The 17195-nt window shown below is 44.4% G+C and overlaps 1 protein-coding gene across 3 annotated transcripts in view; it reads right to left on the bottom strand.

Moving 5' to 3' along the window:
- The window catches only part of NETO2 (neuropilin and tolloid like 2), a 36436-nt gene extending 25119 nt beyond the window's left edge, over positions 1 to 11317 (bottom strand). For all 3 annotated transcript variants that reach the window (XM_074913466.1, XM_074913467.1, XM_074913468.1), the window contains exon 1: positions 11152 to 11317. In XM_074913466.1, coding sequence (XP_074769567.1) covers positions 11152 to 11185 — 34 coding nt within the window. In that variant the 5' untranslated portion in view covers positions 11186 to 11317. The remainder of the gene's footprint in view (positions 1 to 11151) is intronic.
- Between the last annotated feature and the right edge of the window lie 5878 nt (positions 11318 to 17195).

Below are 17195 nucleotides of genomic sequence, written 5' to 3'. Positions count from 1 at the left end.
CCTTTAGAGAGTTCCACAGTGAGCATGTACTGACTGTGAACTACGGTGATCTTGACTGAACTCATCTAGATGCTACTATGATGTTGGCATAGATATATTATCTTGGAGAAAGACAAAAGGAATCAAAGGCTGACCCTAAAAGTGTCCATCTAGCATTTGTGGTTTATTACATGTTTGTGCTGCCCTTTCTTCCCTCTACCCATATTAAAACAGACTTTATATCATTATGAGACTTTCCTCACCAACAATCACTTTTCCCCTTGTAAGTGAAGTTCACAACTGTGGGTGTTCTAAAATACCATATGGGTTTTGCAAACAAGTGTTACATTCCTAGAGGCTTACTTGATTTTTAGGGATGGATTATGAGATACTAGGTTAAGACTTAGGTAGTTTTGCAATTTCCACTTTTGCAATAATTCCACACTTTCATCAATATTAATAAACTGAAAGATATACTTCCTGTCATTATTGCAATACGAAGTATCACTTGTGAATCACTGCTGATTCACCTGAGATTGAAAATTGATCCTTCAAAAGAAAGTATCTAGTACCCATCACTGGTCTTCAAGTTATGGATGTTCACTAGTCTTTAAAGCAAATAAACAACTATCCCATTTTTATTAACATACAATTGACATTAGTTGTTGGGTATTTTTAGTTTTTAATATTTCTTATATAGTTGCTATTATTTCAAAATTATTTGCAGTTTATTTTTGTGGCTTCTGTGTTTAAACTGTGCACTCAACAATCTCAATGTAAGTGCATGAACTTACAATGCATTTGTACTCCTGAGATCGCTTGTCCCTAACAGAGAACCTGGATAGTGGTTATCACAGAGTTACAGAAAGGTTTGGGTTGGAAGGGACCTTAAAGATGATCTAGTTCCACCCCCCTGCCCTGGGCAGGGACACCTTCCACCAGCCCAGGTTGCTCACAGCCCCGTCCAGCCTGGCCTTGAACCCTGCCAGGGAGGGGGCAGCCACAGCTGCTCTGGGAAACCTCTGCCAGTGTCTCACCGCCCTCACAGGGAAGAATTTCTTCATAATATCTAATGTGAATTTATCTCTTTTAGTTTAAAACTGTTCCTTCTCATCCTATCCCTATACCCCCTGATCAAGAGTCCCTCCCCCCCTTTCCTGCAGCCCCTTTCAGTACTGGGAGGCCGCTCTAAGGTCTCCCCGGAGCCTTCTCTTCTCCAGGCTGAACACCCCCAACTCTCTCAGCCTGTCCTCACAGGGGAGCTGCTCCAGCCCCCTGAGCATCTTTGTGGCCTCCTCTGAACCTGCTCGAACAGATCCATCTCCTTCTTATGTTTGGTGCCCCCAGAGCTGGACACAGCACTGCAGGGGGGGTCTGATGAGAGCAGAGGGGGAGAATCCCCTCCCTCGCCCTGCTGCCCACACTTCTCTTGATGCAGCCCAAGGACACGGTTGGCTTTCTGGGCTGTGAGCACACATTGCTGCCTCACAGTCAGTTTTCCATCCCCTCATACCCCCAAGTCCTTCTCCACAGGGCTGCTCTCAATCCACTCCTCGCCCAGCCTGGATTTGCGCTGGGGATTGCCCCGACCCATGTGCAGGACCTTGCACTTGGCCTTGTTGAACCCCATGAGGTTTGCACGGTCCCACCTCTCGCGCCTGTCCAGGTCCCTCTGGATGGCACATCCCTTCCCTCCAGCGTGTCGACCGCACCACACAGCTTGGTGTCATTGGCAAACTTGCTGAGGGTGCCTCGATCCCACTGTCCATGTCACCAGGAAAGGGGTTAAACAGCGCCGGTCCCAGCACCGACCCCTGAGGAACAGCACTTGTCACTGCTCTCCACTTGGACATCGAGCTGTTGACGGCAACTCTTTGAGTGCAGTCACCCAGCCAATTCCTTATCCACCAAGTGCTCCAACCATCACATCCATAAAGTTGTCTATGTATTTTCTTTGTTTTTTCCTACACTGGTTTTGGAGCAACACTTCAAAGTTGACTCTTACTGTTAAAGTAAATGCAGTTTTCACAATCCTATGTGAATCAGGTGTCAGTATGTACTTCTGCTGAATTGACCTTTCTTGAAGACATCCTCTGCCTACTCTCTATCTTGCAAGGACATAGTACAGTTATTACTACGGCTAATGCTATACCTTTTTTTTTTTTTTTTTTTACTTTTAAAATATCAACAAGCATCTATGTTTATGTCAATGACTGTGCTCTCTTGTACAGATAGAGACAACATAAGGATAGATGTTTAGTTACACTAACCAGTGATTTCCCCTCTTGAAAGGATGCAGATACAGAAACAAACCTCCTAAAAGGACTTCAGAAAATCTGACTGGCTTTCACTAAAGCCTGTGCCATTTCTATTAATAGTCCAGAGCCGTGTATGCGTGTGCAAGTGCAAAAGAACAGTGCATATGTCCTGCAGAACAGCACAGATATGTAGGCAATTACAGAAGATAAATGAGCTGAATATTTGTCTTACTGTCCTCCTTTTGTCATGTTATATGGATGAGTGGATATAGCAAGCGTGGGCAACCTTCTTTTTGTTCCCTGCCCTTTTCATCCTCTTCATTTTTAATCTCTTCCATCTCTTGCCTTTCCCTGGCAATGCCTATCCTTTCTCATGTTCTCAACAACCCTTAAGATGTATTCAAAGCAGCCCAGGTAGAAAATGTTTAAGGGCCTTCCTTTGCCATTGCTTTCATCCTGGGTGATAGTACGATAAAGAAAAGAGGTGTCTCTGACTAATACTCCGTATGTGTGCTGTCCTTATCTCTGTGACACTGCCAGCAAAAAGGTGGAGGGAGGACTTATATCTGTTCTTCCTGAGAGTACTGGGCAGGACGCCTGAGGTAGTATTGCCTTAAAGTGCATGCATTTACGTGACATGGTATTATGTGGGATAGCAAACAGGAAGGGTTTTTTGGCTGAAAACAAGGCCTATCAGTGTTCCGAATGAAACAAAAAGAAAGAAGGAAAAACACCAGGGTATTTTTAGATCTTTTAGACTGCTTCCATTAACCCATTTTTTGTGTGCATTTTAAAAACAACGAAGTAATCATTTGGTGTCCTAAATCCATACCACTTCCCTGGAAAAATATTTTTGAATCTCAAAGACAAGTTAATAAGAAGGAAGGAAGATGTCTAGGGAAGAGACACATCCTGTAGGATGGTGCAGTGGAGAGTTAGTGCTGAACCAGTTTCCTGGTACTGTGTGGGGACAGACACAGCAATTAGAACAGATGTGAGATACTAAACTACTTTCACCAGAAGTCTTGTAGGACTTTCAGAAGGATGAAGAATATCTTGTTATTTCTGATAAATTGAAATTTAAAGTTATAATACACCTGAACTTGCAACAGGACACAGTATTCCTCTGCTCTTTCTTTTTCCCTCTTTTAAAGTCCGTTACATATCACTGTGACATGACTGCTCTTCAGTGTGGATGAAAGATAACTCTAAATTAGCTCCATATTCTATTATGGTACAGCAAGCAGAAGGAGTAAGTAAAAATGCTGCCTGAACATGGCTTGCTAATGTAAGCAACAGCACAAACGGTGCAGGATTGCATGACTGCTCTGAATACCAAAGGGACAGAAGGGTGGGTTTGATTGTTTTGTTTTTAATGGAGGAATGTGGTGAGAATTCTACACTGAAATATTGGGGACTGACCTTATAAACTTAGAGATATTTAGCTGGTAAATATAATGGAGGTCAGTGCTTCTGCACCTTATATGGAGCTTCTACTTCATGATATGTAGACTGTAGAAGAGGCTATCATTACGCCAACAGCAGCACTGCCACTGAGGCAGACAGATTAAGAGGGGCTTCTTTTATTCATGAATCTGGTGTTTGCTACAGACTTTTATTCTACCAACTATGGTGCATGCCTTTGTACCACCATTTAAAGCTCTGATAGTTTTTACCTGTGTGAACATTAACTAGAAATAAAGAAAAAGCAGCAAGCTTCTGTCTCTTTTTAAAAGAATCGATTTTTCATTTTCTTCACTTCTTTGCATGAAATATTTTAGATCACATAGCCCGCAGACAGCTGTATAAATTTTTAAGAGTGAAGACACTAACCATACATTGCAAATTCTTATTACTATTCTGTTGTTGAAATAGGTTTATGGAATAATATAAAAGAATCCCCTAAACTGGTGTAATAAACTATGCATTGTTTTCAGGAGTCAAGATTTTTTTTGCTGGCATTTCTTAAAATTCTCTAAAAAGAATCTAAGCTGCAAAAAAATGTTGGTAATTTGTGTACTAAAGTATATATATAAAGAGGTTTACAAGTGAGTGGTTCGTATTTCTCTTTAAAAATGAGAATAGTATAGTTAGTTTTACAGTAAAAGGGTGCTCAACCCAATATTGAGAAATCTAGTGTGCTGCTTAGAAAAACAAGTGCTTTAGGCTGCAAATCTGACATATGCTTGTACTTTCTGGCAAGATACATTCTTTAGTTTTCATGGGATACAGTACTGCTCTTTCCTCTCTATGGTATGTCTTTGCTTTTCCTGCATGCTCTAGGGATCTTCACATACAGAGAAAACAGACTAGATTTGCTGTGTGGCTCTGAGAGCAGTGATGACAGTGGGGGATCTATGCATGCAGGGCAAGCGGAATATCAAACTGGGGAGCAGTCATGCACAACTGAGAAACAGAGTGAAAAATTTCACCAATCTTTTAAATAAAGACTTAATAATTTAGAGTATTACACATTCTTAGTATAGTGGTAGTCAGAATCCTAAGGATAAAGACGACAGACATTGCTTAAAGCAGGATTCACTGTTTTATCTCTGTGCTGTGCTCCCTGGATTAGAAAGCACCTTGTATACATATAGTACAAACAGACAGTAATTGGCAACACACAGGTCATGCATGTTAGAAAATCTTGCCAGGACGCCTGCTTCTTTCTGGCAGATACAGCCTAGAGTAACAAATGCTTGATCTTAATTATATCCTATGTTATGCCTTATGGGAATGAATCCTTTCCTGTGCACTATTCTTAAACCTAGCTCCTAATTTGCCCTGTGTGCTAAAATTAATATTACTTTCAGTAGCTGCTAATCACAGTATCCCAGCTTCTACATCTCCCATGTGTGTCTGAACATTAATGTTGGCTATTAAGGTAGTGGGGACGTTTGTGATGTCATATCCTATTTTATTCTCTGGCCAAGATTATATGTACGACATAAATTACTTGTATTTATTTTGGTTGCTTTCAAGGACTCTGATCAAATGTAGGGTCTCATTAGATGCTGCACAAATTCAAGGTGATTGACCCGTCTTGTAAAGAACTTCTGCAATTTAGAGCAGGTAAAGTGTCCAGACACTCTGGATTTTATGTAATTCTGTGTGGATGGTCACCTCTTTTTCTTTCAGAAATCTAATTAATTGCATCTCTGATTCAAGCCACTTTTAGCTCAGAAACACAAACTGTAAATTTCAGGGAACGAGATTTTTCTCTCTCTTCCTAGCATTTGGTGACATTTGCTAATTGATAAAAGGAATACTGGATTGCATCTGTTGCTGCTTTTTTAGGCAAACAATTCTATTGCTGAGAATGAAAATACAGCAGTTTTTGACTCCCACATGCTCTTATAGTTCATAGTCTGTATATATTCCCTAATCTCTTGTGGTCTCAGCAGGACGTTTGCGGATCGGTAAAATTAGTATCAAAGAATAGTTAAGGGGGCTGCCTATAACTTAGCCTCTTAACAGCTCTGGTGATTTCCTCATACTATAATATACTGCAGGACTGCCACAGAACAAAGTAACAGAGATGAGGGTGTGTGTCAGGCAAGACATATTTCAGCTGTTTGTGAGTCTTACCCAGAGCACGTGAGTGGAGCCGCCAACCCATTCTGAATCCTCCTCACAAAAGCTGAGAGCACAAGTGGGCTTCACCAGCTATTAACAGTGACTCTAGCGCCTTTCTAAGATCCAAATCTTGTTAGCCATTAGCATGCCAGCAGGATATTTGAATGCACTCAGGTCTATTCTCAGATGTAACAGTTTCATCTCACTACAGCTGTTTCCAGTAGGGATTCCTCTCTTTAAGACTGCCAAAGAAACAAATTGGGAGCCTGTATCTCTGCAGAGAAACCAGGTTAACTGATTCAGGAACTGAGTGCAGTTCTCCCATGTCCCTTTGATCAAAATCATCTGCAGAACAATTCATGCTTGGATGGATCCGTGACAGAGTCCCCTCCAGGTTTGCTCAAAACATTTAACATTTCTGATCCCTTCCTCCATTAGAAATGTATAAGCAGCTGTGGGCTGCTTCATTTTACCAGTTGCTCCACATCCTGTTACTTATGATCCATTCCTGGGTATGTCTGCCAGCAAAACTTCTGCCAGAAGAATGATTATCTTTCATTTTTAAAATAGAAACTTTCCTTTTTATATGGAAGGTCTTTTTTTTCATCTCCAAGCTGTGTGCAGCAAGAGACTGATGAGAAGGCTGCATGTGCAAACCATGTTGATGAGAGGGGTTCCAAAAACCTTATTAAAATATATACACTGACTTAAAGTTCAGATCGTTTCCCTGTAGCTGACAGAACTGATCCTGCTGTACATGACTATTCTGAATACATCTTTCCCAGAGATTATTTATTCCTAGAACACTTGGATAGTGATACTTTTCACTTAAAAATAGATTGAACTGTACCAAACTTCTTCGTCTCTTGTTCTTTATTATCAATATAGCATATTTTTCAGTGGACATCTTTTCAGGAATGTGTATTATGAAATTAATATTAAAAGTTCTGCTGTCTTCTGTCATGTCCGACAACAATTTGTGTACAGAGTATAAATGAATATTTTTTTCCTAGCTCCTCACTCTCAGTCTCTTGAAAAGACTTCTCTGTGTTCATGGATTTTATTGTATGCTAAAGAAGGAGGTTTTGTGAAATGTATCATTAACATACTGGCAGTGCTTTCCTGCTGCATAGTGGGTCAGCTGTGTAATAACAGAAAATGGAGGGAAGCACAAAGATAAGCTAAAGGAAATGTAGAATTTACACTCCCCCACCCCAATCACTTGCAGTATTTGAGGTGACAGTTGCCAGTCATATACCAATAGAGGTAGCAAGCTGTTTAAGCTGTCCAAGACTTTCAGTGCTTCATTAATTAAAAAGCGATTTGGAGTATGTAAGACAGAAAAGCAGCAAGCTTGTTTGCAGTGCTAGAGCCCCAACTGTATCTGAGACACTGTAATTAAGGTTTTGCTTCAGTCCAGATGAGCATGTCCCTCACTACAGGTGTAACCTGTTTTGTATGTAAACAATGTGTGCAAGAGTATAGGCAATTTCTGGTACAATTGCAGATGTTTATCAGCTCTCTTCACCATTCCCGCAATGAATTATATTGTGAATTTCTGACAGGTTCATAAATGATTAATAGCTTGTAAAGTTTCATTCTGGGGGTAATTTTTCTGTTTAATCTCTCTCTGTGAATTAAACCTTAGGGAAGGTAAGGTGCTGAAAATCTTAAGCTTTTTCATTAGATAGGGATACATAATTCAATAGGTCCTTTAGCTTCAATCCAGTGTTATTCTGTACTCCAGCTACAACTATATACCTTATTTATACACTGAACTTTTCTTTTAGTATCAATGTAATTATAATTCTGTAAAAATTTCAGCAGTCATCATCAACTATGTCTTAGAAGAAACAGGGAGTTAATGTTTTTGAAGTTATGCTACTCCTGGAGCAGTGCATTTCTAATACTGAGTTTGTATAGGTATGAGTAGCAAGGCATTATATGTACCACCAAACACCTTGTTTGTAACACTGCAGCTTTTTGGATCTATTCTAGTTACTTGAGTTACTTCTGCTTAACTGCTTAGTGGTGCAAACTGTTTGGTGCTTAGCTTTTTTTGAGTGCAGCAGAAAGGGTTGTAAGTAGATCCTGGTTTTAAGTGAAAAATGAAATTCTGACTTACATTTGATACTGCCTTCCTTAGGGCCACTGTAGCCTCTACAGTTCAGTACTTTGCTTTTAGTTTCAGTGGACAAATCATGCCATCATTAACAGATTTTTAACTTATCTTTTTTCTCTGCTTGTTTTCAGCGTTTTGGACCATTGTTATACCTTTTGATTTTGGAAACAGGAGGCCATAATTCCTAGATTTTCTGTGGAAGGAAGCATTACTTCCTAACACTACTTGTTTGTGAGAAATTAGCTGTTAAAATCATGCCAAAATGCAAATGAGGGGGCTGAGCAGAATGGCAGGAAGTTAATCATAGTAGTCCACATTCTTGCAACCTGCCAGAGTTGGAAGTAATTCCGTACCTCATTGGAAGGCTGGGAATATTGACTTTCCAGAAGTAGCAGTAATTTGTCCTAGCCCTGGCTGTTTGTTGAATTCTCAGGACAGAAACTACAGAATTATGGTTTTGGGTTTTTTAAGTTAATCCAATATAATAAATAGTCCAAAACTAATGTACAGTCAGGATTTAACTTAAGAGTTTTTGGAGGTTTTTTTAACCAAATAATAGCATATGGAACTGAAAGAGGGAGCATATTGAAGAGTAGGAACAAGCTTTTAGCAAACATGTTTTGGGGTAATAGCAGATATGAGAAAATTCAAGATAGATATATTTACTTCCAAAGTGTAACAGGAACATAGCTTTATTAAGAAAGCAGCTGCTTTTCTCTCTGACAAGGTTATAATGCTTTATTGTTGCAGAGCAGTTGCATTTTGCAAGCTGTGCTAGGATTAAAGAATGATTTGAGTGTGTTCAAAATCTCACTGAGAACTGAAGATGAGAGGAAAAGGCTTTGTCTTTAAACAACCAGAAGGCAGTGAGCACCTTGGCCTCCTGTAGGTTACATACACCACTGAGAAGGCAGGTGGGCACTGGCTGGGCTCCACTTCAGCAAAACCTGCAGCTACTGCAACCTCAGTGCTGCCGTGGTCCACGAGTGCTTCCGCTCAGCGCTACCGTAGGCTGGTAGATCAGGATGGGAGCAGATTATCACTGTAAGATGATGGGATTCAGCATGAGACTTTTAAAAGTTCTGCTGAGCACTATGCAGAGAGGCCATAAGAATTATATTAAGATGTTTGTTTAAATCAGCCCTTATTCTTGATTGCTGAGAAAGAACATAGAGTGGTTCTGAACAAGCATAACAGAAGAAATCTGAATTGCCACAAAGTGAGTGTGATGAGCTTGCTTCTGCCCTGAGCCAACAAACCTTTGTGGCTGACAGGAATGTATATGCATTCCATGTTAAGAGCAGAAGACTACGCTGCTTCCAAGTATTATTAAAAGATATACGGTTTAGCACAATATACTGAGCTTCACTGTACTTCATGTATGGTTTAGCAGAACTCTTCCCAGTCCTGCACACAAAGCTATTTGTATGGAGAAAAAATAAATTACTGCCACTGTAGGTAGAGTTTCCATGCAGAATTTAAGATGCAACTTGTAAAATACAGAGGCTTACTTTAAATGTTATTCCTAACAGTCTCCTTTTTGGGATGAAGTCTATGTGCATATTTATAGGAATCTTTTCTTTCCTTGTGATTAGATGTAATAAATCAGACTATATGAAGACTTCTAGTGAAGAAGTGATGTATATGATGCTAAGTAATGATAGGTTGTTTCTGTAGTCATGGCAAGTGATGCATTTAGAATAGCTTATTGACTAACGGCTTTGTGCAATTTATAGATGATGAATAATATAAAAAACTTCCTGTAGAAGGACTTTTTTACCTGGACACTAGTGTGACTGTAAAAGATTGTCATGAGGTCTGTTCAGGAGAAAACCTGTGTAGTCAAGTTTGCAGCAATCCCATCTTTCTGAAATGTAATTAAATCTGCATATATAGAAAGTAATTAAGAAGCAGAAGTGTCAGCTGTATTTTATGGTTGGTTTATGGTATTTAATTTTGTTACTTAAAGAGGAAATAGAAAATAAAATCTAAATGCCTTTTCTTCCCCATGTAAGCCTTATGTTCCTATGCTATCTAAACTCAGTGGATGATTAACACCTATAGAGAGAAACAGACAATTACTGAGAGCAAGTATCTTCTGTCTCTCAATTATTATGCTAATCAATGAAAAACATTTATTTAAACCCTCAAGACATCTGTCCTTCAGGCCAGGAACATGGGATTTTATGGGCCATGGAAACGCTCTGGATTTAAAGACTTCTTTACAACTTTCCTACGGTGGGAGGCCATCAATGCATACCAGAAACAGTTCTCCACTCTGCAGTAATGCCTTGCTGGCTTCAATAATGCAAGCAGACGCTCTAAAATTTCCTAACGGAATAATTTAATAATTAAAAAATCCCTGATGGTTCAAGTCTGCTATTGCTAAAGAACATACCGAATGCTAGAAATAATCTCTTGAGGCACAAGGTTAACTGCCATATCTAGCTTTGTTTTCTAACAGAAACCCCTTGCCCATTGTCGAGCTGTATAAATAGTAGCACAGACAAAGAAATGCAAGGATGAGGAGCCTTCCGCGGTTGTTTACCTCTGAACCTAAAGAAGTTAGAAAGAAGATTCAAAAGCCTCAAGAGGAGGAGAAGCACAGGTAAATACCGGTCAGGCAGTAGCCGGTGACTCAGGTAGCTGGTTTTGTGAAAACCTCGCTGAAAGCAGATCTTGCTCCCGCCAGCAAGTACGACAGAGACCTGGTCGCTGTCGGGCGGCTCGTCAGGAGAGTTCCGAAAGCAGAAAGACTGGTTTTACTGTGGGAAGACGGGAGCGCGGGCAGCTCTCGGCGTGCCTCGGGAACACACCGGGCACGGGGCTGGGTCGCTGCCACCGTGTGCCCCGCGCTCCCACAGGCTGGGACCCCCCGCGCCGAGGAGCTGCCGCCGCCCGCGCCCGGCGGGAAGGGGAGCGGAGCGGGGCGGAGGGGAGCGGAGCAGCCCGGGGGCGGCTGCGGGCTCCCGGCCCGCCGCGGCCCCGCTCCGGGCAGCGCCGCCGCAGCGCGGGCTTCCGCGGGGAGCGGAGCGGGGCCGGCAGCCGCCCGGCAGGAGCGGCCCGGGCAGCAGCGGGGCGGCCGCCCGCCGCGCCCCTCGTACCAAAGTTTCCGCGGGCGGTAGGAGGGCGGCCCCGGGGTACGGCGATCTCCCCCGCGGCGGGTGCGCGGGCAGCCTCTCCCGCGGAGGGCGCCGCGCCGCCGGCGGCTCCTACCTTCCAGCACCGAGCAGAGTTTGTGCAGGGCCATTGTCTCCCGGCGCCTCCGCGGCGGCGGCGATCACCGGCGCTCCATGGCGGCGGCCGGGCGCGGCGGCGGCCCCCCGCGAGGGCGCTGTGGCCCGCGGCTACGGCTCGGCCGGTCCCCGCCCGCCCGCGGCCATGGCCGTGCCCGCCGCCCCCGCGCGGGGCGCGCTCAGCCTCCGCCGCCCGCGCCCGGGCCCGCCGCCGCGCTCAGTCCCATCTAGAGCCGGGCGCGGCGGGTCCGTCGGGGCTGTCCTGCCCCGGGGGCGGGGAGCGGGGCGGGAGGGCTCCCCGTAAGGCGGCCCGAGCGCGGCCGGCAGCGCCCAGCCCAACTGAAGCGGCGGCTGGTAAATGAGGCTCATTTAAGATGTGAGGGGTGTTTGCCTGGATGAGCCGCTTGTACGCATGTGCCCGCCCCCCGCGGAGCCCCGCAAGCAGCCGCAGCCGCCGGGGCCGCGGTGCTCCTCCCGCCCGCCCGGGCGCCGAGCGGGGGCAGCGACCGCCTCGCCCCGGGCCCGCGGGGGGCCGGCAGTGGCCCCGTTGAGGGCCCCCAGGCCGCAGCCTCCCCGCCCGGCCGCCGGGATTTTCCCGCCTGCGGAGAGGGGCCCGGCGGTGCCGGCTGCCCGGAGCGCGGCCCCCGCGCCCCTGCGACCAGGGCGGAGCGGACGAGCCGTGCGGCCCCTCTCCGGGACGCGGGGGCTCGGGTGAACCCGCATCCCGGCTGCCCGCCTTTGTTTGGGATCTGAGCGGGGTCCCGGTGGGGTGAAAGGGAGCGGGTCCTCCCCTTGCCCCCCCCCCCCCATTCTCCGCGGTAGGGATCCCGTGCGGCCCCCGCCGTGCCCGACGCGGGGTGCTGCTGCCTGCAGCTGGGCGCCGGGAGGAGCCCGGCCGCGCTGTTGTGCCGTCGTTGTCTGACGGGGCTGGCGGCTGAAATGGAGCTGTTACTTCACAAGAAGTTAATAAAAAGGCGCACTTAGCCCGCTGCCTGCCCTGGCTCGCACCCCGCGGGTTATCCATCACATCGGGGTAGTGTGTGAGGGGAGACGTAACTTAGGGCATGGGGGCAGGTGGCGGGGTCGGGGGCAGGGAAGGGCGGGCTGTAAGCCCCAGGGAAGGGCTGGGCTGGGCTCTCCCCGGCCGGCAGCGCCCGGGGCGCCGCGGTCCTCCCGCACCTCTCCGAGCCGGCGGCCGAGGCGGGCACGGGCGAGAGCCGCCGCTGTTCCGGACGGCCGCCAGCACGGCCGCGGAGGGCTGCCGGACGGGTGGGATACGTGTAAAATGACAGCGACGCATGTAAGAGCTCATCTGGGATTTCTTTCGTGTCTCTCACGGGCAATACGGGTTGAAGTATCTCCGGGCATTTCACATCGGGTGTCTTTTCCCTAGAATTGCGGGTTGGGCGAGCCGGAGAGCAGGACACGGAGTACTGAAACGCGGCGATGGTCCGCTCTGCGCGCAGCGCGTTGCAGAGCTTTGCGCAGCGGGCAGGAGCGCTGCGAGCCCGCGGGGCTGCGGGCCCCGGCGCCGCCACCGCCGCCGTCCCGTGCCCGAGCGCCGGCGGGTAGGGGGGCCCGGCCTCCCCCCGCCGTCGGGCGCGATGGTGCGGGTCTGAAGCCCCAGGGACCCCGCCGGGACTCCGCTGCCCGGGCTCAGGCACCTCACGGGCGCCATCGGGAACCCCCTCCCTGGACCCACTTGGTTTTGCCAACTGTGAATGCGATGCGCAGTTGTCATTTGCGATGCCGCCCGCGTAAGGAGTAGGGCCGCTCGCTCCCGTCTCGGACACGGCCGGGAGGGGGGAAGCCCCGGGTTCCCGGTGGGGTTGGTGCGCTGAGTTCCAACGTTAAATTCCTCCTGCAACGCTCAAAGGTCAGCGTGCCCTGTTCCAAAAGGTCATGCTCTTGCTTCAGATTATCTGTTAAATAGTTCAGGCTCTCCAAGTCAATAGGATTGCCAGTTGTGGCGAACTGAGCAAGGGGGGGCGGAGGAGCCCCGGGGGGGCGGCGAGGGGAGCCCCGGAGGGCGGCTCCGGTCCCCCCTCCCTCCCGGGGCGCTGCTCGGCCGCGGGACCCCGCTAGGCCTTACCGTGGGGGTCCTGAGCCTCACTGGGTGTTAAAGGTCCATTTCACCATTTCAGTGTTCTCAGAAGCTTGACGAAGTATTAAGCTTGGTGCTCTGGCAAAACCCCAAGTTACAGAATTGTATTATTCCGCTTACTCGAATTGTCCTTTCAGTTTCAGAGGTGATACAGCCCTTCTCAAAGGGTAGTTCTTCCATGAATTGTTAAATAGCTGCTGCATTCCAGCACCGGATAAAGCAATTTCTCGGTGTTCATCTCTTAACCATGTATTTATGGTGGTGTGATGGCATGTTCAATTCTGTAGTGAAAACTCCTATACAAAGAGAAGTCCTCATTATTAGGTGGATTGACTTTGTTTTCCTTGCTAACAAAAAGGTTTAGTAACTCAATAAAATGTCTTAATAATTTGTACTGATCTGTGCATCATCCACCATTTTTTATCCTCTCTACAAGTACATAAGCACAAACCTAAAATCTGGCTATGCTGTTGTGCAGATTGGGTTAGGAGACAGGGGATTTCTTTTTTTTTTTTTTTTGAATGCAGAGTGTAGCGGATGGCAAAATTTGGCTTGGATAATCCTTTTTATTACTTGTGATGATATAAGAAATGAGAAAACTATCCTGATTCTCAGATATCAAGCTGAATTTGCTTGAAAACTCTTTGTGGTTAATTGTTTCACACCAAATAAATGGAGAAAACCCTAGTAATATCTTGTGCTCTGTACAAGTTGGTAGTAACAGCAAGGACCCAATCTGCTACAGTCAGTTTAACTGAGAAGTTGAACTTCTAGTTTGTCCATTAGAAGGTTGAACAGAGGTGTTATACATTTGGGGAAGTGCAGCAAGCTTTTCCATGCTTCTCCCAGGCTGTGTCAAGGTGTCAATGTGGAAAACACATCAACTAGTAGATTTGGGGCATATTGTGCCATCATTTACTGCTGCTTTCAGAGACGTTTCTCATGTGGACGTCCCTGTTGCTTAGTCTTGCTAGAGCTCTTGTTTATAGGCTGTGCTCTAAAATATTTTATAGTAAACTTAATGACAGGTCTGAAGAAACTTTCACCTCCCCTTTTCTGAGCCTGCAGAGCACTAGTTTCCAGGGAAGAAAATGCTGTGCCACTGGGTCAAGCTGGCAGTAAGCCTGAATTAATTAGAGCCGAGTTTGGGAGTTGAGAACAGTTGAAGACAATTTTTGGACAGCCGGTTGTGTATTGTTCTGGTGCTCTATTGAGTCATCTCAATTATCTTTGAATGGGAGTAGTTCGGGGAAGGCAACGGGACCGCCCATTTTGATGGAGGTAAATACCTGTGCCAACAGTTGAAGAATGAGTCAGTTACAACAGGTGCTCTACTGCAATAGAAGGCTTAATTTTCCATTATTAGAAGTGGTTTTGCCTCCTCCCAGCCGTTCTTCCTTAAAACTTCCTTTGGTTTCCTGTTCTGCTGGAAGTCTAAATTTTATTATTACCTAAAGTATTTGCTGCTCTTGAGAAGCAGATTGTACATCACAAATAGCCATAGACCAGCAGGTTTTTTTGCTACATTTTAGGCTATTTAGATATTGTTTTTAAAAGAGGTTGCAAAAACACAGCTGTCATCAGGGAATAATTATGAAAGGAAGTTAGGAGTTACATTTGAACTGTTCTGGTACCTGGGTTTGTCAACAGGATTTAGGTGCATTTGATGAATCTTTCTTATATGCAATTTCTAATTAGAGAATGATAGAAGACATTGTGGTAATATGTAATCATAATGTATATATAAATATGTATAATTGGCTTTGTTATTTACTACTAACGCTTCAGACTTTTGAAGAATACCGATAGTCTCCAGCTTACTGTGCACTTCTCTGCTAGGCAATATGATTAGATCTGAGTATTAAAATATACCTACAAGCTTTTCTAGCTTAAGTTGGGAATTCAGGAATTTCAAAATAAGGTTCACACATACCATTTTTATGGATTGTATCATAGATGGGATCACACTTCTCGCTGAAGACAGGAATTAATTATAAAAATAGTTCTGTGTGGCTGATTATTTTCAAAGTGACAGATGAGGCCGGTATTATTAGTGCCTCAACAAAATTGCCAAAATGGGAAAAAAAAAAAGATAATAGGGTTACTGATAGCAATAGCAATATTTCAGATTTAACATCTCTCTTGCTCTTGATTTCTTAAATACTTCTCAGTCTTTGATCAAAAAAATTGCCCATTCCTTTAGAATTAGTACTATTTATTTGCAAAGTTTGAGATTATTTAAAGCATAATTTTATTTTCTGAAAAAATAATTATTTTGGTTATGATTACCTTCAAAACTGGCATGGTTAATGCTTTTACATTGTTTTAACAGAACTAAGCTCTGATGATTATAATATAGTAGAAACTTATGGATTGACTTCTGCTCTATTTAGGTGTCATTTATTTGGAAGTAGTTACAAAGGTCCTGATTTGACTTGGTGCATTTATAGCGATTCCTTTTCAATTAACTGTAGCAAGTGTTCTTCTGATAAGAAAGAGTGCCTTGTGATAGGAACAACATTCATACTATATAGAATATGCCTATTAATCTGCAGCAGAAAAGTTGGTTCTTTTGTCAGATTATAGTGCATTAATGATAAATCTGGTAGGAAGATTCAATCTTAAAGCCTCTCATGGAAAATGAGAACAAAGAAAGATGGTATTTCAGCAGCCATCTGGCAGTTGGCGTGTCAACAGTATTTTTTATATAGGTGAGATTTCACACTGAAGAAGCCTTCCAATAGCACTTCGCACCAGGGCTGTGTTATGGTGGATGCATTTTTAAAATTGATGTAGTTAGAACTGTTTCTCACTTCTCAGTTACTGTGACGATCACCTGGAACTACACTTTCTAATTAATGCCGCTTTCTTAAACTTAGTGGCTGAAGGGTAATAACCTTACCCAAACATATTTTTGGTGCTTACAGAATAGAAAACCAAGGTACAACATGAAACCTTTGACAAGAGGTTTAACAATATTTAATGCCTTAATTCAGTATAGTATGCATGTATTGTTGTGAGCCAAGCTATGAGTAGTTAGAACCTGTGGTAAACATTAATGGCTTTCTTATAATAAAGCACCAATAATGTATTGCATATAAAGTGATGCAATAATGCACTACTGAGCATGCAAAATACCTTAAAGCAAAAGATACTGAGTTCATTGTTTTGTTAACTTGACAACAGCTTAAATATCAGCATGAGGTTATTTCGTTCCTAATTGTTTTTCCAAAAAACATAAGGAGCCTAATCTGTGTTTGTTATATTGTGATAGAGGATTACAGACCACTTTACTGCCACAGTTGCATTATATGTTCAGCCTTATTCTCCAACCATTTGAAAATGATAGGAAAATATATTGAATTGTGCTTCCTTTTAATTATGAAATCCGTTATTACTTTTGCTATTGGGAGCAAATTCTATTAATGGGGTTTAAAAAGTCCAATAGCATTAAGTATTTATCTAAAAAAAAATCTTACCTTTTCATGCCACTCCATGAGAAATATTAAAGGTGTGCATTAAGGAAATACACTATCCGGTGTAATAACAGTGACGTAATGTGAGAGTCATCTTTGTTGGCATCTGATCAGTTCGTATTAGAAATACGTGCTAAAACTTCATAGCTCAGTAGACTGCTTATCAGTACTTTTCTGATTTTTGGCTTGGTGCTGCTGTATGAATGGGTCACTGTTCAGCACTGCCATGGTAACCAAGTGCTTGACTGTGATTCAGGGTGGACATAATCAGTTCAGCTTTGTACCTGCTCTCTCTTTTCCCTTCCTGTATTGACAAGCAAAGGTAGTGAGTGTTACAGCACAGCAGGTTACTGGACAAGCACCAGACCAGAGGAGATACTGCAGAGGTGATTGCTTGTAAGACCAACACTTCGTAGTTTGTTGTGTTCTGGTTTATCAAACAGT

The sequence above is a fragment of the Athene noctua genome, chromosome 9, assembly GCF_965140245.1.
Source record: "Athene noctua chromosome 9, bAthNoc1.hap1.1, whole genome shotgun sequence".
In the NCBI taxonomy this organism is placed as follows: domain Eukaryota; kingdom Metazoa; phylum Chordata; class Aves; order Strigiformes; family Strigidae; genus Athene; species Athene noctua.
Note: the sequence above shows the minus strand (reverse complement) of the source record. Positions and strands in the feature narration are given on the sequence as shown.